This window comes from Oncorhynchus tshawytscha, linkage group LG06 (genome assembly GCF_018296145.1).
Source record: "Oncorhynchus tshawytscha isolate Ot180627B linkage group LG06, Otsh_v2.0, whole genome shotgun sequence".
Taxonomy (NCBI): domain Eukaryota; kingdom Metazoa; phylum Chordata; class Actinopteri; order Salmoniformes; family Salmonidae; genus Oncorhynchus; species Oncorhynchus tshawytscha.
This window is the reverse complement of record NC_056434.1, coordinates 49,615,530-49,642,957: the sequence shown is the minus strand read 5'-3', so window position 1 is coordinate 49,642,957 and position 27,428 is coordinate 49,615,530. Positions and strand designations below refer to the sequence as shown.

The following is a 27,428-nucleotide window of genomic DNA, read 5'->3' as shown; positions in this document are numbered from 1 at the left end:
AGGAGCCTTCTTAGGTTTTCAGCCAAGGGCAGCAGTCAGCATGTCAGCCTTTCCTCCGGTCTCACTGACACACGCGGCGCAGGATGGCGAACTGTGGCCCTGTTAACTCCATGCCTATGGCCTTTTGCCTCTAACTGCTATGGCGCGAGCAATCCCAGTCAAGCCATTCAGGGTATGCGCCACGCTGGTTTTCCCACTACAGGGCTGTACTACTCTGTACAAGGCAGGGAAACCCTAACCACTCTGCTCCCCATTCTACGGGAGGACAGGTTTCCAGGGTTCATTGGGAAACCCTCTCAGCCCGTTTTACTATTCTGAGGGGCGTTTTGTTCCTCTACCTGGCAAAGACAACTTGGCTCTGTTATGGAAAACACTCCCCATTGAACTAGAGATCAGTCTGTATAGTTATTCCTTACTTTACTTTCTGGATCTCAGGGAAAAGGGGGGGGGTTATCTGGTACTCCTGAGTCAACAAAGCTTTGGCTTTTCCTCGTCACGTTTTAACTGCGATTGGTTCACCCAATCGGGCCGCTGCCTGCTATGCCTACCGATCTGATGGGAGCGAGATGCTGAGGAACTCTTTGCTCTTGACAACCCTTCTCCATGGAGCAGGGTCAAGACAATAGTTATGTAGCTATCCTACTGCCCAGGATTAGGAATACTGCGCTGCAGGTGTTTCCTTCTTCCTTTTTCCTGAGGTCTTATGTCAAGACGCTGGATACTCTGTCCTAAGAGCTTGCTTTCTGTATCAATCCAGCCTGTAGAAGCAACAATCCTATAGGGCCAGGGGAGTCCCCATCCCATAACATGGTGACCATGCCGTTTGGGGCGGAAGAGCTGACACAACCAAGAGGTGGATGATGCCGTATGCTTTCCCTCCTAATCTTTGAGACCCTTGATGACCAGTGATTTTTTTTTCCCGGTTGGCAGTTCGTCATACAAGGTTTATACTCTAGCGCTAGAGGTTCTCAAAGTGGGGTCTGCGGATGTACAGCAGGGGGTCCACAGGCAGATCTCAAAATATATTTTGTAAAAACAAACCATTACATTTTTTTTTAATGAATATTTATAGCAACAACAGATGAAACACATTTTGGCCAAGGGTGTTATAAAATACAATGCAATACAGCACAATGTCATACTATTAATCTACAATTGATGTTCTTAACCCTGGACAACATGGGCCTGGCTCAGAGGGATATTGGTTTCCAGTGCTCCACCATTTATTCAACTTAATATTATGTAAAACAACATTTACATAAATGCACTGTCATTTAAAGCTATAATCCTTAGTTGCTACATCCATTTTTGGTATGGAATACCATGGTATACCTGATTGATTCTTGAAGAATATAACTTGCAAATGCCTCATGAGCTTAGTTCAACTGTCATACCCCATCAGAACTCAAAATATAAGCTTGTTTTATGTACAAACACTGTATATATTTATAATTTTGATACCATGGATGGTCAGTGATTGCATCCATAGCTCTGTCTATGAATTTGAGAGTGGTTACATTTCTCCAGGCCTATCCCTGTGTAGAATTGCAGGAAATTAGCTTAAACTGGAATATTTTCTCTTGATACGTTCTGAGAACCATATGTTACTTGGTGAGAGCGTGGTTGTCCAATGGTTATTTTGCATATAACCTTCCCACAACATTCTGGGAACGGTGCAGGATACCCAGCTAGCACATAACGTTCTGAGAAACATGTTTCTTAGGTGGGAATTTCAGTACTTACCTACAGGTTTCCTCACGGTTCTATTTAAAGTCATGTTCTCAAATTGTTCCGAGAATGTTAACAAACAACGTTTTTCTGTGGGAGTTTCAGTACTTCAGCATAACGTTTTCTACAGGTTTCCTCATGGTTCTATTTAAAGTCATATTCTCAGAACATTAAGAGAACTTTCCATAAAAAAAAACACAAGAAAACGTTATTAACATTCAAAGAACGTTCTAGGAATGTTATTTAAAAACATATACATTACATTCTCAGTGTCAACAAAACTCTCTCTATCCTCTATCTTAAGTGTGTTAAGTGTGCTCATGTGTTGGCCACGCCAACTAATTGTCTACACCTGATCTTAATGAGAGTGTAACGGATGTGAAATGCTAGCTTAGTTAGCAGTGGTGCGCGCTAAATAGTGTTTCAATCGGTGACGTCACTTGCTCTGAGACCTTGAAGTAGTGGTTCCCCTTCCTCTGCAAGGGCCGCGGCTTTTGTGGAGCGATGGGTAACGGTGCTTCGTGGGTGACTGTTGTTGATGTGTGCAGAGGGTCCCTGGTTTGCGCCCGGGTATGGGCGAGGGGACGGTCTAAAGTTATACTGTTACAAGAGCTTGTTTCCTTTGAAATGTGGCCTGTTTGCATAGACTAAAATTAAGTCTTTAAAAAAAACACAGCTTGCTAGCTCCATCCTGGTGGGCTTAGTGGACTAATTCCATGGATAGAGAGCAAAAAATCATAGATTTAAACCTCACTGCCATGCCACAATAAAAAATAAGTGTTTGCATGATTAATGCCTAAGCAAATTAATGACGATGTGTCCTATCTGTGCTTGGAGTTCATTTGAACTAAGTTGAACAGTTGAACTAAGAGTCTTTTTGAAACATAATTACAAACAATTATATAATTACCTTCAAATAACCTATAATATCTGTTCTCAGAACATTAATAAAACCTCCCAGAATCTGAGGGAACCATAGTAAAACAGTCTCAGAACCTCCCTGCAACCAAAAAATGAACGTTCCCATAAAAAGTTACATTTTCACTTCTGTTCTCAGAACATTTAAAAACCTTTCTGTTTCACCAGTCAGGAAACGTATGGCTTCATTCTCAGAACCAACGTTCACACAACTTCTAAGGAACCAAATGTGCTAGCTGGGGGGGGGGGGCGTTTAAAATGTTCCTTCCCGGGGCCCGAGACTTGGTTTGTCTGGCCATGCACTGCTGAAGTCATAGTAAAACTCCTTGTATGCTATTTCTGTCTCCCTCGATGATGAATGTGCCATCACAAAATCGTTTCCCAGCCCCAAAAATATTGAGAACATGCCCTAGCAATGAAACAATTCTCCATCCTCACACAGATGATTTAGCATTCGGGACATAGCCAGTATATAATTGTTTTTAATGGAAAGACAGGCCTGTAAGTCTTAAAGACTGCCAGCCCCAAATACACACTCAGTTGGCGTGTTTTTCTCGTGGAAAAGCTGTGACTATACAGATTGTTCTATCCTAACCTCTGTTTTCCATGGTCCCATGCTCCTTGCAGGATCTTTTGGACTGAGATAAGGTTCATCTTAAGTTCATTTTGCCGCTTTCTCTGCCTGCCAAGTACCCGACAGTGATAGTTTATCCATAACTGTAGTGTAGACTAAGGGGGGCACATCGCTTAAGCTTTTAGCTTGTGGGACGTGTGCTTAAATCCTTTCACAGCAGCTATTAGCCACTGAAAAGCGTGGAGACTGCATATTGCTCATTTTGCTTTACTACTGCCCTTGGCGTCCCTAAGTGTATGGGTGGACTGTGATCAACCAGCAAATGTCCGAGCCCACAGTCTACCCAGGGATTTTTCAGGTTAATGTAATTAACCAATCTTTGAGCCGGTCAACTTTTTCCCCATTGTCGCACCTTGGAGCCTATGGCTTTTCGCCTGTTGCCTTACCGAGAAGGGCGTCCCTGTTGTCTAGTTTTTACGGTTCACATTTACTTGGATTGTAGGTGAGGTCGGGCAAGGGTGTCATGCTCTTCGCTCATTGGGCAACCACCCTTAGAGGGTTGGCCCGTCTCTTTTTGACAATATCCTGCCGGATCATGGGACCATAATATATATTTATAATAGTGCAAGGGTGATAGGGGCCAGGAAGGGCCCTCTCCTACAGGGGGGTTTACCTCTTGGACACTGTTTTTGGGACGTCTCATTATACTGAGATTTTGTGCTTCTCCTCGCTTTGTTATGAGGTTTCTCCCAATGGGTTCTCTCTGCACCTTCTCAGAGCTTCGGGACCTCTAAGGGTGGCTGATGTTTCGTGATACATCGAAAGGAGTATTTGAAAGAGAACTTAAGGCTCATTGCGTAACCCCGGGTTATCTGGTAACATGAGTGAGATGTAGCGCCGCATTCAGAGCGTCAGGAAGAGAAGCATGCTTGAAAATATCCAGAGGGTAGGAGACTGGCTCCTTTATGGAAGTGAGGGTCTCCAATCCTTCGCCACTTTAATTGTCGGTCTCCAACAGATGCTTTTGACCGGTACTTCTGAGAGAGTAGGCAGTCCCAGCGAACCCCTACATGTGATACATCTCACTCATATTATCGGAGAACCATGGTTATGCAAGTAACTTTACATGTTTCACACCTTGGGTAGATTAAGAAAGACCTGACACAGTTTCTCCTGCCTTGGCTCCAGCCTGACACGGAATGAAGGCTTAACGCTAAAAACAACAGCAACGTTTTCGTCATAGAATTTTCCGATAGGGATTAAAGCCTTAGAAAGATAAAAAAAGTGTTAGCTATTTAACCAATGACCTTGACTCTGACCTTGTAACTGGCCAGCTAATAGCAGTCATATGACAAGAGAGTACATGGATAAAGGATCAAGATGACCTGCTAAAGAAGATGGCAACGGATGCAGAGCAATGTCGACTGTTAGCCAGTTCGGCTAATCCATCCGGATGCTAGTCACGCTACTCTCAACTTGGCTACAGTAACATCCAAACCCGGATCACATGAGCTCCAGATCATTTCCAGTCAGTTACCATGAGGAATACCTGTCAAGGTCTATCAGGTATACAGTAACTAACAAGCTTTCCCTCACGACTCACATTTGAATGGCTAACTGACTAAACCAGGAATACCGTAACTATCTAGCTCTCTCTCTCACAAACTTGCTCCCTTACACCAAGCTCTCTTTCTCACCAAGCTCCCCACCCCCATTTACTCTCTCTCTCACCTTCCCGGAGGACTGGATGCCCTTGATCATGGCGAGGCAGACCATGGACCAGGCGGCCAGCAGACAAATGGTCATCCTCCAGTTGAGGCCTCCGCTCTCAGAGATGGAGTCAGAGATGTTCAAAGCCTCACGGTACCAGTAGTAGGTGGTGGCCGAACTCTTCTCACACTCAGGCACCACAACTGGAGGGAGGAGGGACAGACAAAATGGTGGTTGTTACAGATTAGACCAGAGCATGATTTATAATGGATTGTGTGTCTACAGTATGGCTAATGGCTTACTGTATCGCTTTCACTGGGAAGTATCTAAGCACTATGACTTTATTACCTGTTTTTTTATGAACTTGTATGCTAGCTATGAAGAGCCACCTGTATAGTTCTTGTGTAATGAAGATGTGAGCATGTGCTGGATGAAGGTGAGTGTGTGTGTCTTACACATTGTGGTTTTGTTCTTGACCAGGGGACACTCGTGCCATGGCAGAGGCTGCTGGAAGGACTGGGAGAAGTAGAAGAGACTCCACCCAATGATCACATTGTAGTAGAGGGCCACAAAGAAGCACACCTGCAGAACAAAAAGTTAGTGTTGAATACACACATATCACATTTGAGATCAGAATTTTAACACCCACAATGTTAAATTGAACACTTTCTTAGGAATTATATTTGACCCACCAAAACAGTGTTAAACTAACACCCCCAGAGGGTTGGATCCCTAACACTGTGGGTGTGGAAAATGCCTTGTGACAGAGACATGGATGTTGTAATTCCTATTGGAATCGAGAGATAGGGAGGATATTGAAACTTCTCATCACCCATAATCTGCATTCAGAATGAGTGCTATGGTGAGGAATTTGTCGAAAAAGATTACCTAAACCATCTAAACTGGAAGAACAGTCTCAGTAATGGGGGCAATAGGCCCACTTACAGATTGGATTAGAAAAATGTCAGTTATTTATCTTAGATCAAATAATCAATGTGCATGCAGAAAGACATTTAACAAATAAAAAACTATTATAAAATATACCTGCAACAAAGCATGCTGGGAAATAGGATATTTATTTTACTAGGCAAGTCAATTAAGAACAAATTCTTATTTTCAATGACAGCCTAGGAACAGTGGGTTAACTGCCTGTTCAGGGGCAGAACGACAGATTTATACCTTGTCAGCTCAGGGATTTGAACTTGCAACCTTCCGGTTACTAGTCCAACGCTCTAACCACTAGGCTACCCTGAGACCCCTCCCAAGTATTTTTTCACTCTAAGAGAGTTAACGGAAATGAACTCAACATAGTTGAGTAACAACCACACCACAAACAGTTGCTTCATCTGTGATTCAATCAACACTTCATTTATTCACTGCAGGTGGCGTCAATTTCAATCCAAATGGTGTTAACCCCACTAGAATCATCACTCAGATATAATGCTCATAACACTTTTACCTCCACACCGAGTGTAACTGATTGAGGTTTACAACTAGGTAATGGTGATACCCATCTACTGTCGGACTATGGTTAGAGAGCAGGCAGAGGCAGAGATGCAATTTGGTTTAAGAGTCTTTATATATTCAGGTGATGATACATGGCATGGAATGATTGACAGTTGCTGACATGAGACTTTGTCTTGAATTGGATGGACTAGCCGGTGGGTCTGTAGCAGTGAAGGCTGCTGAGGGGAGGACAGCTCATAATAATGGTTGGAAGGGAGCCAATGGAATGGCATCAAACACAAGGAAACCATGTGCAATGTATTTGACACCATTCCACCTATTCCGCTCCAGCAATTACCACGAGCCCGTCCTCCCCAATTAGGGTGCCACCAACCTCCTGTGGTCCGTAGAGTATGTTTGTATGGCTTCTATTTCAATGACGCATACTGTTTCTTGGTGTGAGAGTTGTATGACGTGCCCAATTGCTCAACTTTGTCTGGGTGAAGCACCCCGGATTGAAAAGAGGCGCCCTCAAACCTGCCCGTTTAAATACCTGGCCATAGTGTTATATAGCGGGTACACCTTCAACGAGTGCCCTCCATCCTCACGTGACCATAGAGTTGGGTAGGGGGCACACCTGCCACGAATGCCCTCTCCCCACCTCCACATCACCGATCAGGGAATTCTGAACACAGAGATTTTAACCACACATTTGCTGTGCACAATCCAAATCATTACTACCTGAACACAATCAATCCATCTAAAGTTATCGTTATAATGCTTTTATCAATAAAAAAACATTGTGACAGCAACCCAAACCTAAACCCCAGAGGAGCAAGGCCAAGGCAACACACTAGTTAAACAACACGGATCCTGAATACAGAATGGTGATCTACATTAAACCATGCTCAACCAACACGTGTCGACACGCACTGCCAGTTAGGTCGCAGAAAGGTGTCGTGTCCTATTCAATAGCCAAAATTTCCTCTGCTCTAAACCTGTTACTCTTTAAAGCAGCTTGTCTTGTCCTTTCTCAATGTTGTCCTTTGCTGTGTGTGTGTGTGTGTGTGTGTGTGTGTGTGTGTGTGTGTGTGTGTGTGTGTGTGTGTGTGTGTGTGTGTGTGTGTGTGTGTGTGTGTGTGTGTGTGTGTGTGTGTGTGTGTGTGTGTGTGTGTGTGTGTGTGTGCAAAAATCCTTCTCCTGTGTGTGTGCTTTCCCCTTTTTCTAAGGTGTGGTGCCCGTAGTGGCGGTGCCGCTGACTCACCACACAGCTGGCAAACCCGATGCCCCCCAGACGAGGGCTGATGTAGTTCCACACCCCGATGCTGCCCCTGCGGATCCGCTGCCCCACTGACAGCTCCAGGAAGAACAGGGGGATGCCAATCACAATCAGAAGGATCAGGTAGGGCACCAGGTAGGCCCCTGTGGAGAAGAAGAAACACACCAGGATCAGAAACCGTATCTCTCTCGCGCGCGCGCACACACACATACACACACCGTGTAGTGAGTTTCTGCCTCGTTGTGTCCTAGTTTCTGCCCAGTTGTGTCCTCGCACGACTCAAGAAATTTTCCGTCATCATGGTGTGTGGTGCCACCAAATAGTATATCAAGCTGGAATTTACTCAGGTCTCAAATTTACCCAAATTGAGCTGTGGTTACTTGAGTCCACATCAGAGAGATAACATTCCTTATTTCCTTAATAGGGAGAATTACTAAGACACAGCCCGTAATAGCACAGCTCTGTAAAACACAGGGTCTGTCTGTCTCTCAGGAAGATACTCTCAGGGCATCAGAACATACTCAGAAGACATGAGACTGCAACTGGAAGACACATGGTAGATAGAGATCACATAAAAACCTTTGATCAAAGGAAATGGTGGTTGGCATTAAGCATGTCCTATAATCTTTCAATGTTTTTACAGCAGGAGTCATATTGCCACAAGTAACTGGAAGAGCTGAATACAATGTATAGTCAGTAGATCACTTGAATAAAAACAAACCTCCAAGCCTTTAACTGTTTTGCTTCTAACTAATTTAACTGCAAAGTCACTCATTGTGAATCAGAAATAAGGATATCACATCTGACAATAAGCTATAGTTTCAGAACAAAGTTGTTGTTTTTTTGTCTGGAAAACAAAAAAGTCACTGGTTGAGGAAAATTTGGTCACTGGTTTCAGCCTCCCGAAAACATGATTAGCTGGCCCGGAACGGCAGATAGGCCTACTCGTCAACCAGGAACCAAAGCACGTTGGAAATGTATCTATTACACGAAACCTACTGTATCTTCTCTCATACTGGCTCAACATGTTTCCAACCCCACTGATCATTTTCACCTTTTTTTTTAACCTTTTGTGGCCACACACACGTCTCCAACTCAATCATCCAGTTTGTTGACGACACAACAGTGGTAGGCCTAATTACCAACAATGATGAGACAGCCTACAGGGAGGAGGTGAGAACCCTGGCGGAGGTGGTGCCAGGAAAATAACCTCTCCCTCAAACAAAACAAAGGAGCTGATCGTGGACTACAGGAGACAGCAGAAAGAGCATGCCCCTATCCACATCAACGGGGCCGCAGTGGAGAGTCAAAACCTTCAAGTACATTACTGATGACCTGAAATGGTCCCTTCACACAGACGGTGTGGTGAAGAAGGCTCAACAGCACCTCTTCAATCTCAGGAGGCTGAAGAATTTTGCCTTGGCCCCTAAGACCCTCACAAAATTCTACAGGTGCATCATTGAGAGCACCCTGTCGGGCTGTATCACCACCTGGTACGGCAATTGCAGCGTCTGCAACCGGGATTTTGTAGTCAGCCCAACACATCAGTGGCACACTGCTTGCCTTCCAGGACATCTACAGTACCCGGTGTCACAGGAAGGCCAAGAAGATCATCAAAGACCTCTGCCACCGGAGCCACAGCCTGTTCACCCCGCTACCATCTTAGGAGACAGTACAGGTGCATCAAAGTTGGGACGAGAGACAGATTTTTATCTCCAGGCCATCAGAGTTAAATACTCACCACTAACCGGCCTCCGCACAGTACTCTTCCTTGAACCTTAGCCACTGTTACTAGCCGACTACCACCCGGTACTATACCTTGCACCTTAGAGACCGCTTTGCCCTATGTATATGGAGTCATTGAACACTGGTCACTTTAATAATGTTTACATACTGTTTTACTGACTGTATATGTATATACTGTATTCTACTAATGGCTCATCCTATATATGTAACTACTGCTGTACACACCTTTTCCATTCATATACAGTGACTTCAGAAAGTATTTACAGCCCTAGACTTTTTCCACATTTTGTTGTGTTACAGCCTGAACTTAAAATGGATTAAATTGAGATTTATTTGCTCACTGGCCTACAAACAATAGTCCATAATGTCAAAGTGAACAGATGCTTTTCAAAAATTGTACCTAATTATTTCAAATCAAATTGTATTTGTCACATGCGCCGAATCCAACAGGTGTGGACCTTAACCAACAATGCAGTTCAATAAATAGAGTTAATAAAATATTTGCTAAATAAGTAAAAGAAAAGATTACATAACAATAATGAGGCTAAATACAGGGGTACCGGTACTGAGTTAATGTGCTGGGGTAAGCTATTTTGCCAAACTTTGGAAGTATGCTTGGGGTTATTGTCCATTTGGAAGACCCATTTGCAACTAAGCATTAACTTCCTGACTGAGGTCTTGAGATGTTGCTTCAATATATCCACATAATTTCCCTGCCTCATGATGCCATCTATTTTGTGACATGCACCAGTCCCTCCTGCAGCAAAGCACCCCCACAACATGATGCTGCCACCCCGTGCTTCACGGTTGGGATGGTGTTCTTCAGTTTGCAAGCCTCCCCCTTTTTCCTCCTAACAGTTCTATTTTTGTTTCATCAGACCAGAGGACAATTCACCAAAAATTATGATTTTTGTCCCCATGTGCAGTATGACGGCGGTATGACGGTATGACGGCTACGCGGTCCCATGGTGTTTATACTTGCATACTATTGTTTGTACACATGGACGTGGTACCTTCAGGCATTTGGAAATTGCTCCCAAGGATGAACCAGAATTGTGGAGGTCCCTCCCGCCCTCGCCTCCCACCCTCCCCCGGCTAAGACAGGGCTTATCTTATGGGTTAATGGCTGTCATAGGAAAAAAGCTGTGGATGGATCAATATTGCAGTTACTCCACATAATGTATGTATTAGAGTTTGATGAGTCTGACACGGTGGCTGGTTTAACTTGTGAACAATATATTTTCTGTAGCACACCTGATGGTCACTATGTTTTTTGTTATTCCATCCATAAGCTCCCTACATTGAGTCTGTGAACTGCCAGCACACAGCTGACATTAAAGAATGTTGACCACATTCCTTGAAAATTAAATTTTGCCATTCCATTGTGTGGGTTGTCTTAGTTGATGTATCTTGTGTCATTGGGGCTAATCATGATGATTAGAGGGTGGGGGAGGTGGGTTATTATTTCACTTTCCATCTCCTTTTGTCTTTCCACTATCATCAATCTGTAATGATGGACATTTTAAGAAATTCAACATCTACTCTGTCTGCACAGCTTCCCAGGCAACCACAGCTGCATGAATGTGGTGATATAGCTTTCCCAAGGCAAAGAAGGGAGGATATACTGTGAAGACTGAGTCACTGGTTTACTGGTGCTCTTCCATGCCTTCCCTAGGAGGGGTGCGTCACTTGAGTGGGTTGAATCGCTGACGTGGTCTTCCTGTCTGGGTTGACGCCCCCCCCTTGGGTTGTGCCGTGGCAGAGATTTTTGTGGACTATACTCGGCCTTGTCTCAGGATGGTAAGTTGGTGGTTGAAGATATCCCTCTAATGGTGTGGGGGATGTGCTTTGGCAAAGTGGGTGGGGTTATATCCTGGCTGTTTGGCCCTGTCCGGGGGTATCATCGGATGGGGCCACAGTGTCTCCTGACCCTTCCTGTCTCAGCCTCCAGTATTTATTCTGCAGTAGTTTGTGTCGGGGGGCTAGGGTCAGTCTGTTATATCTGGAGTATTTCTCCTGTCTTATCTGGTGTCCTGTGTGAATTTAAGTATGCTCTCCCTAATTATCTTTTTCTTTCTTTCTTTCTTTCTTTCTTTCTTTTTTTCTTTCTTTCTTTCTTTCTCTCTCTTTCTCTCTCGGAGGACCTGAGCCCTAGGACCATGCCTCAGAACTACCTGGCATGATGACTCATTGCTGTCCACAGTCCACCTGGCTGTGCTGCTACTCCAGTTTCAACTGTTCTGCCTGCGGCTATGGAAGCCTGACCTGTTCACTGGATGTGCTACCTGTCCTAGACCTGCAGTTTTCAACTCTCTAGAGACAGCAGGAGTGGTAGAGATACTCTCGATGATCGGCTATGAAAAGCCAACTGACATTTACTCCTGAGGTGCTGACTTGTTGCACCCTTAACAACTACAGTGATTATTATTATTTGACCATGCTGGTCATTTATGAACATTTGAACATCTTGGCCATGTTCTGTTATAATCTCCACCTGGCACAGCCAGAAGAGGACTAGCCACCCCTCATAGCCTGGTTCCTCTCTAGGTTTTGTCCTTTCTAGGGAGTTTTTCCTAGCCACCGTTCTTCTACACCTGCATTGCTTGCTGTTTGGAGTTTTAGGCTGAGTTTCTGTACAGCACTTTTGATATATCAGCTGATGTAAGAAGGGTTATATAAATACATTTGATTTGAAGACAGACCCAACATGCTGTAAGTCATAGTTATTCGTTTCAAATCAATTGAGCATTTCAGGCACACACTCCAAATACAAACACTGAAAAGCTTCACCAAAAAGTGCCAAAACAAATATTTCATAATTCAAATGAAGTACTTCAAAAATACCAGAAAACCCTCTCCCCTTCCCTCTGAAGCTAGGACCGCAGAGTCCCTGCCCATCTTCTGAAAACCTCTGAAACCCTACCTCTTCAAAAGAGTATCTTAAATAATCCCACAGCACCCACCTGCACCCCCCGCTAAAAGTATGTTTTACTTAATATGACTGTGATATGTTTGTCCCACCTCTCTATCTAAAGATGAATGGACTAATTGTAAGTCCCTCTGGATAAGAACGTCTGCTAAATGAATAAAATATACAAATGTTAATCAATCTCTGTAGTTGGTTGTATTTCCTAAAGCCTAAGTAATTCACTTTTACATGACATCACATTTTGTTAATTTGCATTGTTATTTTTAAGCATTCGGATGGGACATGAGTGCTACAAATTGTATGAATCAATGGGTCCTGCACACTGTTGGTCGGCTGTGTGGCTATACTATTAGGCTTATTGTTTGAATCTTTTGTCAAATGACGTCTCACCATTACCTCTCGCATTTATTTCATGTTGATCAATATTTCCGCTATGCTTGCCTATTGTGGCTGATCAAATAAATGTCTGATCAATACATATTGTAATTTATAATGCTAATAGAGGCACCAATAAATTGTCCGGCTCACTTATTGTATGCTCTTTTCAAGGACACTCCCTTATATCTGAGCTTCTAAAGTGACTCAGGGTTTACTAATTATTGTGAAGAAGTGTATTCAGTGAACTGTATTCTATAATTAGTTAGAAAACAATAGTAATGCAATTGTGTATTGCTGCTGTTTGTCTGATATCAAAAGTCCACGATCAGCTCTGTTGACCATGTTAGCATTTTGCTGAGGCAATGGGGTGAGGTACACTATTTCTGTTCGGAATGACATGTGGCCCATTATTTACATGGTCCTCAATGACGTGCATGTTTACCTGGCAACAACCACATGAGTGTTTCAAAGAGCTGTCAGTCAAGGCAAACTCATTAATAAAAGATCCCCGCCCACTCATTCTGTTCTTTCAGGCTCCCTGATAGTTAGAGATGAGAGAGGGTACAATTTCTTCAATTCTGAGCATTTTATTTGTGTAAAAATATTATGGGTGATGTTTTGGCTATTTTTACTTGGGAAATAGGATGACTGTGCAGGACCTTTTTAAGGACAGGAGTTTTTAAGGATAAAAAGCAGGAAAATAACCTAAAACACAAGGCCAAATCTACACTGGAGTTTGTGAACGGCCGAGTTTTGACTTAAATCTACTTAAGCAAGACTTGAATGGTTGTTTAGCAATGATCAACAACAAATTTGACAGAGCTTGAAGATTTTGTAGAAGAATAATGCAAATATTGTACAATCCAGCCTGAATTTTTTAAATTCAGGCTGTAACACAAAATGTGGAATAATTCAATGGGTATGAATACTTTCTGAAGGCATTGTATCTTGATTAGATAAGTATTCAACCCCCTGAGTCAATACATGTTAGAATCACCTTTGGCAGCATTTATAGCTGTGAGTCTTTCACACCTGGATTGTGCAACATTTGTCTGGGTAAGAATCATCTAATAATGGTAAAATATGAACACAATATTTATCTGGACACTTTCAAATTGTTACATTGCTACTATGCAAATATGCACTTTCTGTATCCTGTGCATGTGATAAACATTGATTTGAATTGATATAGTGTGTATTTACCAGAGACGGTAATGTGAAGAACAACATGACCTGTACCAAAGTGAGATTAGGATACAGGCCAAGGACTAGATAAAGTGTATTTTTGCTACTACTTTCACCACTTTTAGCCTTGAAATCTTTGGATGCTTACTACACTACCTTACTCACTCTGTTTAGCACATGGCCTCACATGTGAATTCTTAAAGAGATGATTGGGGTGACGGTTTAAGATGCTGAATGGTTGTAGACCACAGGAGATTGGTGGTACCTTAATTGGGGAGGATGAGCTTGAGCTAATTCAATGTAAAAAAACACAATTTAAAATGTTGCTACATAGGACCGAATCGAGACAGTCGGTCACAAATTAGTTTACATCCCTGTTAGAAAGCAATTCTCCTTTGTCAAGATAATCCATCCACCTGACAGGTGTGGCATATCAGGAAGCTGATTGAACAGCATAATCATTACACAGGTGCACCTTGTGCTGGTGACAGTAGAAGGCCACTCTAAAATGTGCAGTTTTGTTACACAACACAATGCCACAAATGTCTCAAGTTTTGAGAGATTGTGCAATTGGCATGCTGACTGCAGGAATGTCCACCAGAGCTGTTACCAGATAATTGAATGTTAATTTCTCTAACATAATGCCATTTTAGAGAATTTGGCAGTACGCCCAACCGACCTCACAACCGCAGACCAGGTGTAACCACGCCAGCCCAGGACCTCCACATCTGGTTTGTTCACCCGCGGGATCATCTGAGACCAGCCACCGAACATTTGAAACTGTGGGTTTGCATAACCAAAGAATATCGGCAAAAACTTTCATAAACGGTCTCTGTGTGCTCACAGATGAATCCCGGTTTCAATTGTACCGGGCAGATGGCAGTCAGCATTTATGGCATCGTGTGGGCGAGCAGTTTGCCAATGTCAAAGTTGTCTATGTAGTCCAAATCAGGATGATCCATACTTTTTCAAAAATATTTATACCAATCTATTGAACTTACAGGTAACAAACGATCCAATCATTATGGTGGGAGACTATAACACAGTGCTAAGTACATCAATGGTCCGTAAAGGAAATCCCTACAACCCTGACATTGTGAGATATACATGCAGACTTAATCAAGCTAGTCATCTTGATTACTTTCTTGCCTTTTTCTCACTTGCATCAAATGTTAAAAAGTATTGATAGGAGACAGAATGCGATCGGCCATCATCGAATTGGCCTTCACATAACATAACAGAATTTCCACGTGCAACATAAGTTCAGCATATCCCTTTATTGATTGGGATACGTTTAAAATGTACCTTCAGATGTTATTTAATTCAGTTTGTCTAAAGAGACAAGACTAACAAGGGAAATACAGGAACTAATAGTGCAGGTAGATATCAATAAATATGGTACTACAGAGATATAAAAGGAGGAAAAGAGGAAAAACAAAAAGAAGTGGAGGATCTTCTTCAAGAATGATCTAATGTAATCTATTACAAAAATAAATCAAACTGGATGGAATATGGAGAAAAATGTACCAAATTATTCCTGAATCTTCAACACAGGAACACTTTCAAAAATGACTTGCAGAAACTCGTTACTAAAGACGGAGTCATCCATGAGTCTCCGAATGACATTTTAAAGGAGGAAGCTAAATATTTTAGAAACATGTTTTCTTTTTGGTTTTCTCCGCACCCTCTGAATGATGTAAGGAATTATTTCCAAATTATAATAAATAAAAAATGAATTAACAAAATATCAGTGCGAAGGCCAGGAATAACTTTTTGAGGCTACTAAATCCTTTCAGTCTGGAAAAAACCCCAGTGCTTGATAGCTTACCGGTAATCTCCATTATTAGTTTGTTTTAACTACTTCTAAAGAAATGGTAGTCTTTCAGGTACTCAGCAGGAAGGTCTGATAAAACAAGACCATGATGGCAAATATAAAGATCCAGTCCAGCTAGAAAACTGGAGGTCTTTTACACAAAACAATACTAGCGAAATGCATAGCATTCAGAATTAAAAAGGTTTTCCAGGTACTGTTTATCCTGATCAGACAGGTTTTTTACATGGACAATACATTGGAGATAATATACGACAACTACTAGAAATAATAGAACAACATGAAACTTCTAAAGAAGCCAGGCCTGGTATTTATAGCATATTTTGAAAAGGCCTTTGATGAAGTAAGACTGGATTTTATATACAGTATAAATGCCTGAATTTAAAAAAAATATCGGCGAGTCTCTTATTCAATGGGTAAAAGTAATGTATAGCAACCCCAGGTGTAAAATAGTAAATAGAGGCTATTTCTTAGAGAGATTTGAACTGTAAAAAGGTATTAAAAAGGGGGGTCTGCTGTCAAATAACATTAGAGGATTACAAATGCAAGGCTTAAATACAAAGATGTCCATGTATGCCGATGACTCAAACTTTAAGTCTGCAAGCTAGATCACTGCAATGTCTCATTGAAGATCTAGATAACTTTTCTGTACTCTCTGGACTAAAACCTAATTATGACAAGTGTAACATATTACGTACTGGATCTTTAAAAAACACAACTTTGACATTACCCTGCAGTTTACCTTTAAAATGGGCTGACGATGAAGTAGACCTACTCAGTATTCATATCACAAAATATATAAAAGAGCTCCCCACAATGAATTTCATGAGAAAACTAGTAATAACAGACAAGATCCTGCAACCATGGAGAGGTAAATACCTGTCTATTTATGAAAAAAATGATACTGATTAACTCCTTAGTCATTTCTCAGTTAACTCACTTATGGCGCTGCCTACTCCTGATGATTCGTTAATTTAAAAAGAAATATGAGCAAAAAAATATTTAGCTTTATCTGGGATAAGGTGTGCCTATCTTTATAATGAATATGAACTGGTTGGGCTGAGATGATTAAATATAAAAGCACTAAACCTTTCTCTAAACGCTTCACTTATACAAACGTTTTACTTGAACCCAAAATGGTTCTCAAGTAGAGTATGAAGAAAAGCTCATCCCTTGTTTAAAAATGGCCGTGTTGCCTTTGTGCAGATTGCCATGTCTCATTTTTGATTAACTGAAAATTAAACCTTGTTTAAAGTATCTCACTTTTTAAAACAAGCATTGCAGAGCTGGTTACAATTTCAATTTTATCCCACAGAAAAGATAGAACAAATATTACAACAAATATTATGGTTAAATTTTGATTGATTTTTAAATGATATTGTAAATTGGAATTGTAGATTTATGTCTTTCATGGAGCTATAGGAATTGTATGGAATGGTCTGCTCAATCCAAGATTACAACCAATTGATCACAGCATTACAGCAAAACTGGAGGAGGCAGGTGGCAGTGGTAGAGAACTGGTATGTCTGTCCAATATAAAGGATAAAAGTTTCATTTGAGGACCGGGATGTTGACAACTGTGCCATACAGATGACAAAATAGCTGCGAAGAGATTTTTGATGTACCGATTCCATGGAATAGGGTGTATGAGTTGATATATAAAACAACGTAAGAATCAAGGAGGGTTCGGGTCCCGAAATGACTTGGTGGGAGATCTGTTGACGTGCCCTTTACCCTGGTTGCTCCTGTGACTCGCTCTGGATGGGAGTGTCTGCTAGATGACTGAATGTAACGTAAATGTTGAGCAGTTTCACTGCAGGTAGATTGTACGTTTAAATATTCAATCAAAATAAAATATGTATATACAGTTGAAGTCGGAAGTTTACATACACCTTAGCCAAATACATTTAAACTCAGTTTTTCATAATTCCTGACATTAAATCCTAGTAAAAATGTCCTGTCTTAGGTCAGTTAGGATCACCACTTAATTTTAAGAATGTCAGAATAATAGTAGAGAGAATGATTTATTTCAGCTTTTATTTCTTTCATCACATTCCCAGTGGTTCAGAAGTTTACATACACTCAATTAGTATTTGGTAGCATTGGCTATAAATTGTTTAACTTGGGTCAAACGTTTCGGGTAGCCTTCCACAAGCTTCCCACAATATGTTGGGTGAATTTTGGCCCATTCCTCCTGACAAATCTGGTGTAACTGAGTCAGGTTTGTAGGCCTCCTTGCTCGCACATGCTTTTTCAGTTCTGACGACAAATTTTCTATAGGTTTGAGGTCAGAGCTTTGTGATGGCCACTCCAATACCTTGACTTTGTTGTCCTTAAGCCATTTTGCTACGACTTTGGAAGTATGCTTGGGGTCATTGTCCACTTGGAAGACGTATTTGCGACCAAGCTTTAACTTCCTGACTGATGTCTTGAGATATTGCTTCAATATATCCACATAATTTTCCTGCCTCATGACGCCATCTATTTTGTGAAGTGCACCCGTCCCTCCTGCAGCAAAGCACCCCACAACATGATGCTTCCACCCCCGTGCCTCACGGTTGGGATGGTGTTCGTCGGCTTGCAAGCCTCCCTCTTTTTCCTCCAAACATAATGATGGCCATTATGGCCAAACAGTTCTATTTTTGCTTCATCAGACCAGAGGACATTTCTCCAAAAAGTACGATCTTTGTCCCCATGTGCAGTTGCAAACCATAGTCTGTTTTTTATGGCGGTTTTGGAGCAGTGGCTTCTTCCTTGCTGAGCGGCCTTTTAAGTTATGTCGATATATAGGACCCGTTTTACAGTGGATATAGATACTTCTATACCTGTTTCCTCCAGCATTTTCACAAGGTCCTTTGCTGTTTGAGTCAGAATGAGTCTCCTTTCTGAGCGGTATGACGGCTGTGTGGTCCCATAGTGTTTATACCTGCGTACTATTGTTTGTACAGATGAACGTGGTACCTTCAGGTGTTTGGAAATTGCTCCCAAGGATGAACCAGACTTGTGGAGGTCTACAATTCTTTTTCTAAGGTCTTGGCTGATTTCTTTTGATTTTCCCATGATGACAAGCAAAGAGGCACTGAGTTTGAAAGTAGGCCTTGAAATACATCCACATGTATATATAAATATATAAATACAGTCGGAAGTTTACATACACTTTGGATGGAGTCATTAACTTCTTGGTGACAGGGGGCAGTATTTTCATGTCTGGATGAAATGCATTCCCAAATTCAACTGGCTGCTAATTAATCGAACAAAAGGACCATTTGTGATGTTTATGGGACATATTAGAGTGGCAACAAAAGAAGCTCGTCAAAGGTAAGGCATGAATTATATTTTTATTTCTGCGTTTTTTTGTCGCGCCTGCAGTGTTGAAATATGGTTTCTCTCTTTGTTTACGGAGGTGCTATCCTCAGATAATAGCATCGTTTGCTTTTGCCGAAAAGCATTTGACAGCAAGCAATCTGACATGTTGGCTGGATTCACAACACGTGTAGCTTTAATTTGCTATCTTGCATGTGTGATTTCATGAAAGTTTGATTTTTATAGTAATTTATTTGAATTTGGCGCTCTGCTCTGCATTTTCACTGGCTTTTGGCCAGGTGGGACGCTAGCGCCCCACATATCCCAGAGAGGTTAAAATAGCTCTTATTTGGGTGGTTACTGTTATTGTTGCCTATTGCGGTGTGGTTCATTGTGCCATTTGGTGATTGTTACTAGGTAAGCTGTTAGCTATTAAAAGAGGAGAGACAGAGACACTCAGACAGTCATGTGACCACTGTGATGTTGATCAGCAGGAGGTTTACCCTTAAGAGCAACACACACAAACACAAAATGTGGCAGGCTAACCTCTCCAAATCCTAACGCCATGGGCAGGCGACTTCTATACTCTAACCAATAAGAACAACAGCCACTCACCCCCTCCGTTCTTCTGACACAGGTAGGGGAACCTCCAGACATTGCCCAGGCCTACAGAGTAGCCCACCTGGGCCAGGATGTACTGCAGCTTGCTGTTCCAGGCTGGCCTCGCTGCATCATCTTCTGCGTCCGAGCCTTCGTCCTCCACGTCCATGTCTCCGTTGAGGCTAAGCTCCTTCCCTTCCCCATCACCTCTGCCGCCTCCCACGATCAGCGAGCTCTTCTTAAAGGAATCATCACAAGTGTCCTCGTTGGATAGCAGGTCTTTGACGGACTCCCTGACATCATCGTCAAGTTCTCTCTTGACGGCCTTGCTGTTTTTGGGCATTTGATAAAGCAGACCAGGGCGAGGGGTGGAATGTCTTTGGGCTAGTTGCGGGAGGGGTGTGGGAGCAGTGCAGTTCTGGTAGTTATTCTGAGATCCGGGTAGTGTCTGTACAAGGCAAGGGCTTAGAGATGGTCTGTCAGGGGTTGGATAAAGTATCTGTCTTGGAGGTTTGTGATGGAGGGTTGAGAAGGAGTTGTTTATTTCTTCATTGTCACAAAATGCCTGAGGGAAAAGAAATCCAAAAACAAAATTACTTAAGGGTACAATGTAAATATAAATGCAATATGCATTACTTCAGGGAAAACAGCATGAGGGTGTATGATTCATGGCGATGCAATAACTGTTAGATGTTAACACAGGACCCATGTTTTATGAAAATCAAACTACAATATTGAACTTTTCCTCATCAGCATATGGCAAAAGGAAATCAAACAGAATACTAGGGTACAACATCCACAACTCCAGTAAAGGCAGAATGAGAGTGTGTATTGGTGATATCACCACTCTCTGATGGTGACACAGAACTCATGTTTTAAAGAAATCAGATACAGTCTGTGTATGACATCACAACAATGCACATAGAAATATTTACTTTATTTACTCAAAGAAGAGAGCGGAGGAGAGAGGACGTAAAGGGGGGGTCTGGGTCTATCAAAAACAAAAAGTTTCCATTCTTCTTATCAATTAAACCAAAACTAGTTATATTAATGTAATTTCCTTCCTATCCACAGTCTGTGACCACACTTGATTTGAATAGAATCACCCCTCATACTTCATCAGCCAGACATGGTAGTCTGGATGGTGTCCAACCTGGTGTGTGCACATGTTAGAAAACTTGTCTTGGGCAATTGTTGAGGAGAAATAATTATAACAAATTATTTGTGTTCCTGTTTTTAATTTACTGAATATCTTAGAATAATCAATTCCGCACAAGGAAATCATATGACAAATGTGACCAAAATCGACGAATGTGCCATTGTCTATTTATTTATTGTTTACATTTATTGAAACATGGATTGGACTTTTGCTATGACAGGTCTGATATCGAGACGATCATGTATCCTCGCCTCTAAATAATTCATCCCCAACGCCAAGCACGAGGCAATTTGCATACCAACCCAAACACGCATTGTCCTCGCAACTCAAACATGAGCGCAGAGAAAACCAACAGACGTAAAATGTAACAAAAAGTGACCCCGAATATAGCCCTTATTAAGATATTAGTATAATAGTTGTGATGTGATCATGCTTCGGCCGATAGTTCTTAAAATCCCCATTGTGCATAAATTAAACCCCAAAAAGCACGAAATTATACAATGTTGCAATGGTGCAGAATATAGCAGTCTTCTCTATCCCTTTTGACCGACCCGTGGTTTAAGTGGTTAAATGATTTCCTTTGACCACTTCCAGATTAGCCTTGTTCATTCACCAAGTATGGGCTTCATTTCATCAGCAAATAAACGTACATTGTAATAAACGTACATTTTAGGGTGTTGGTGGAGTAGTAAACTAGGCTGTAGCCTATATACAGAAAGATTGAAACCTATTCATATTGTCTTGTTAATAACATTTGACTACTGTATTAAATGTACATGTGCATTTCTATCTATGATGAAATAAGAAATCGTTCCATGTTCCTAATGAATACGTCGCCGTATGGCATATTCCACTATAAAGGGCTACATAAAGCCATTAAAAAGGCAAGACATGCATGTGTATGTGGATACAAAAAATGCATGATTAAATACATAGCCTACATGTCGAAAAAGTAATGGATGAGAGGAATACCTGGCGCCATGTTGTTTATTCAAGAGACAATTTGTTGAAGGAATGAACATAAATTAATTCCTCCCTCCCCGCCCAGCCGCATCTCCTCTGTAGTGCCATCCATGTGCGGTATTTCATCATACGCTCACTGCCCACATCCTGCGCAATGCAACAACATTCTATTCAGCTCAAAACATATATTTCTTCTAAATGATGTTTACCTTTAGTATAGATTCGTCTTCTGTAAAATTCAGATGTTGGTCTTTTTCGGAAAGAAGCGTCTCAAGGAATGAAATTGTGACAGAAGCACATGCACGGGGGAGACATCATCACTCGTGTTGCGTCTCTGGTCCTATACTGCCGGTGTAGTGTTGTGCGAAACAAACTCAAGATCTTCGACTAGTCTGCGTTTTAGTAATAGGCTACAGGCAGAGCGGTGATAGGAGTGCTCGGCTTCTCTCTTTGTCAATATTTGATCCAAAAGCCCATTATTTTTTGCTCAATTTATCCCTATATATTTAGGTCGATTTAACATGGTATACTTATATTCAAACCCCTCGTGAATGCGCACGATAAGCTAAATACTCGTTTTTAAAATGTCTAATCTCCCCTATTTGTACTTGGTATGATCCACTACTAACCTCTTACAATACACTGAACAAAAAAAAACACAACATGAAGTGTTGATCGCATGTTTCATGAGCTGAAATAAAATATGTATAAAAAGCTTATTTCACTCAAATTTTGTGCAGAATTTGTTTACATCCCTGTCAGTGGACATTTCTCATTTGCCAAGATAATCCATCCAATTGACAGTTGTGGCATATCAAGAAGTTGATTAAACTCATGATCATTACACAGGTACACCTTGTGCTGGGGACAATAACAGTCCACTCTAAAATGTGTAGTTTTGTCACACAACGCAATGCCACAGATGTCTCAAACTTTACATGTACTATGCATTGGGGCAGGTAGCGTTTTCCTTGCATCTGCCAAACCCAGATTTGTACGTCGGACTACCAGTTGGTGAAGCGTGATTCATCACTCCAGAGAACACGTTTCCACTTCTCTCGAGTCCAATGGCGCAAGCGTTATACCACTCCAGCTGACACTTGGCATTGCTCATGGTGATCTTAGGCTTGTGTGCAGCTGCTCGGCCATAGAAACCCATTTCATGAAGTTCCAGACAAACAGTTATTGTGCTGTCATTGCTTCCAGAGGCAGTTTGGAACTTGGTAGTGAGTGTTGCAACCGAGGACAAACGATTGTTACGAGCTTACACGCTTCGGCACTCGGCAGTCCCGTTCTGTGAGCTTTTGTGGCCTACCAATTCGTAGCTGAGCCAGTGTTGCTCCTAGATGTTTCCACATCACAATAACAGCATATACAGTTGACCGGGGCAGCTGGAAAATTGTTGGAAAATTGGCATCCTATGAGGGTAACATGTTGAAAGTCACTGAGCTCTTCAGTAAGCCCATTCTACTGTTAATGTTTGTCTATGGAGATTGCATAGCTGTGTGCCCGATTTTATACACCTGTCAGCAACGGGTGTGACTGAAATAGCCGAATCCACTAAATTGAAGGGGTATATACAGTGCATTCGGAAAGTATTCAGTCCCCTTCACTTTTTCCACATTTTGTTATGTTACAGCCTTATTCTAAAATATTTTTTTCCCCTCATCAATCGACATACAATACCCCATTATGACAAAGCAAAAAAAAGGTTTTTCGAAAATTTTGCAAATGTATAAAAATAAAAGACTTTCATCTCAGGTGCATGCTGTTTCCATTGATCATCCTTGAGATGTTTCTCCAACTTCATTTGAGTCCACCTGTGATTCATTCAATTGATTGGACATAATTTGTCATGGGGCATTGTGTGTAGATTGATGCGGGAAAGAAACAATTTAATACATTTTAGAATAAAGCTGTCATGTAACAAAATGTGGAAAAAGTCAAGGTGTCTGAATACTTTCTGAATGCACTTTATAGCCTACAACAGGTCTATATGACCAGCCACAAACATTTTATTATTTTGGAAGGCTATTTGACTTGGGCAAGCTGTTTCAATGATGCATATTGCGTGTAGGCCTAGGCATATGTCAAAAAATATATATTTATGTTTGTCGTAGAGATATATCCTACGGTAGCATCATCGCCTGACACTAAATGTATATTTTCACTGAATTAAAGGTTGTACTTTTTGTTCCATTTCACTTTATGTTCTAAATCCACAGAGAGACATAGGGAAATTACAGTGGGTCCAGAACAGAGCAGCATGCCTGGCCCTTAAATGTACACAGAGAGTTCACATCGATGACATGCATGTCAATCTCTCCTGGCTCAAAGTAGAGGAGAGATTGACTGCATCGCTACTGTTCAAATGACTAGCTCACAGCTCAGACATCAATGCATACCCCACAAGACATGCCACCAGGGGTCTCTTCAGACATTCATGCATACCCCACAAGACATGCAACCAGGGGTCTCTTCAGACATTCATACATACCCCACAAGACATGCCACCAGGGGACTCTTCAGACATTCATACATACCTCACAAGACATTCCACCAAGGGGTCTCTTCACTGTCCCCAAGTCCAGAACAGACTCTGGAAAATTAACAGACCTAAGAGCCATGGCGACATGAAACTCTATTCCACATCAAGTAACTCATGCAAGCAGTAAAATCAGATTTGAAAAACAGATAAAACCACACCTTATGGAACAATGCGGATATGAAGAGACACATGCACAAACACGCACATGATCACACATGCACTCTACACAAACATACATTGTAATATTTTTGTTTGGTGGTATCATACATTTTGTGTTGCAGATATGTCGTGATGTAGTGATGTTATATGATGTACTGTTTTGTTTTGTAGCTTTTTGTAGCTTAATGTGTTTGTTCCCCATGAAGAGTATAAGCTAAAGGGGATCCCTGAAATACAAATACAAACCCTCATGGATATTACAGCTAGTCTAACTTATTAATCAATAATTAGTGACTGATGGTGCTTAAATCCCCCCCCCCCTAAAAAAAATAAAGAAGTGGAAATCCCTATTCACATTAAATATAAGCCTATAGAGGGGTTGGGTTAAATGCGGAAGACACATGAATGTAATCAGTTGTGCAACTGACTGGGCATCTCCTTTCCCTTTTCCCTTTGAAAGTCTTAAATGGAGAAGCCTCTGTTTATGTACCACTCTCAGCCTTTGATCTATTTGGCATACGGGCAATTAAGGGCACAAAGTACCAAATGTACAATTAGGTAACCTAAACAAAGCTGAGGCCCAGTGACCTCTCCCGACCATTGAAAGAGACCTAGAGCTATCCCACACATCAGTGTGTTGAGCCTGGTAGCATGCCCCAAGGCTGTCCTACACTGCCTCCCACCCAGCCCCCTTCCCATCCTCCCTGTCCACATGTGACCTCAGCACCTGCTCTGATGACCATGCACTGTCAGGTGCCTCAAGGACACACAATAGCTCTTTCTCACAGTAGGTGTCATGTGCGCTCTGAAACAGGCAGGGTGCTGTGTGCGTGTACGTGTGTGTCTGTCTGTGTGTCTGTTTGTGTCTGTGGGAGAGAAAAAGAGAGATTGAGAGAGAGAGAGAGGGATCAAGATCGAGGCAGAGTGTTTTGTGTACTGTATGCTTAACTGGATTATAGTGAACTAGAATGAGTTAGATTGTGCTTGTGTGTGTTTATTTCTCAAACATCTTTTTCATTTCAACATTCTCTATTGTTATACTCCTTCCTTCATGTCTCAGTTTGTGGTACAAGGTTTAACACATGCTCACAGTGCATTGTGTCCCTACCCCCTTCTGCCACAGTTTGACTTGCCTGTCTGAATAAATGACAAAGCAGTGTACGCACAAGCACCCCACACACACACACACACACACACACACACACACACACACACACACACACACACACACACACACACACACACACACACACACACACACACACACACACACACACACACACACACACACACACACACACACACACACACACACACACACACACACACACACACACACACACACACTCCCGCCCCTCTGCTAGAGCCCAGCGACTGCAGCCTAAGCAGACAGTCTTATTGATTGTTCCTAATAGAGTTTGTGTGATATGTCGGGCAGCCTTCTGTTCACAGCATCCACTAGCTTTAGCAAGTGAAGGTCCTGCAGGCTCACAAGCTGTTTGATAAACGTACGTGGATACTGTGTTCTATCTCTACAAGAGACCAAGATAGGGATATATTTGACTCCATTCACTTTAGTTATTGTCATAGTTAGGGTCAATCAAATGAGAACTTTCTCAATTCAAAAAAAGCTAATTGAAAGATGTATGAATCATGTTTGAATTCTTCTCCTCAATTGACCACTAACCCGAAGCTCTGGAACTGCTCGACTCCGTGTCGGTGTTCAAGCTCATAAGAGGAGCGAATCTTTAGGCAAGAGAGTCAGGGTAGCGTCAGCTGTCTGTCCGTCTGTTTGAGAGGAACCCTACATGTCGTTCTGAGGGTCATATTTTCCATAACAGTGAGCTTTCGATAACCACACAGACACAAACAGACACAGGCTATGTCAGATATGTCAAAAGTGCACCATTCTTGGAAGTTGGAATTGTTTGGGTTTGTGTGTGTGTGAGTGGGTTTGTGTGTGTGTGAGTGTGTATGTGTGTGTGTGTGTGTTTCAGGCAGATTGTTGTGGTAATGACTGAAAAAAAATAACCCTTTGTTCTTGGAATAGGATGGGGACTTCACTCATTAGACAACCCCAGAACCACTATGATGTCAGCTAGTAGTCAACTGAAAACAGTGGTAATGCCCCAAGGGATCTTTGAGAACAAGGTAACGATGACATCGTAAATGGCCACATAAAGTCATCTGAGGGTAGGGGGTGAGGGGGTCACAGTATACACACTGTGAAACGTTCCCCTGTGTAACGGTTTTCTAGGTGTGAAGGAGAGTCGGACCAAAATGCAGCGTGGCTATTGCAATCCATGTTTATTTAAAAATAAACAAACACAAACCTTACAAAAACATTATGTGAAAACCGAAACAGCCTAAACTGGTGCAAACTAACACAGAGGACACTAAGGACAATCACCCACAAAACACTCGAAGAATATGGCTGCCTAAATATGGTTCCCAATCAGAGACAACGATAAACACCTGCCTCTGATTGAGAACCACTCCAGACAGCCATAGACTTTGCTAGATCACCCCACTAGCTACAATCCCAATACATACCAAAACCCCAAGACAAAACACACCACAATACAAAAACCCCATGCCACACCCTGGCCTGACCCAATACATGAAGATAAACACAAAATACTTCGACCAGGGCGTGACACCCTGTACATTTACACCATTATACTGGCAGCAGAGTTGTAAATATAAACGCAACAAAGTCTTGGTCCCATGTTTTATGAGCTAAAATAAAAGATCCCAGAAAAGTTCCATATGCACAAAAAGCTTATTTCTCTAAAATGTTGTGCACAAATTTGTTTACAACCCTGTTAGAGAGCATTTCTTATTTGCCAAGATAATCAATCCACCTGACTGGTGTGGCATATCAAGAAGCTGATTAAAAAGCATGATCATTAGACAGGTGCAACTTGTGCTGGGGACGATAAAAGGCCACTCTAAAATGTGCAGCTCTGTCA

At 41.8% G+C, this 27,428-nt stretch overlaps 1 protein-coding gene across 1 annotated transcript in view; it reads right to left on the bottom strand.

Annotated features, from left to right (window-relative positions):
• The window catches only part of LOC112252662 (sodium-dependent neutral amino acid transporter B(0)AT2), a 48,567-nt gene extending 26,441 nt beyond the window's left edge, over window positions 1-22,126 (bottom strand). The window contains exons 1-5 of the mRNA XM_024424101.2: window positions 21,959-22,126; window positions 19,643-20,192; window positions 7,641-7,798; window positions 5,386-5,512; window positions 4,952-5,133 (exon numbers count right to left, since the gene is read on the bottom strand). Of these exons, the coding sequence (XP_024279869.1) occupies window positions 4,952-5,133; window positions 5,386-5,512; window positions 7,641-7,798; window positions 19,643-19,970 (795 nt within the window). The 5' untranslated portion in view covers window positions 19,971-20,192; window positions 21,959-22,126. The remainder of the gene's footprint in view (window positions 1-4,951; window positions 5,134-5,385; window positions 5,513-7,640; window positions 7,799-19,642; window positions 20,193-21,958) is intronic.
• Between the last annotated feature and the right edge of the window lie 5,302 nt (window positions 22,127-27,428).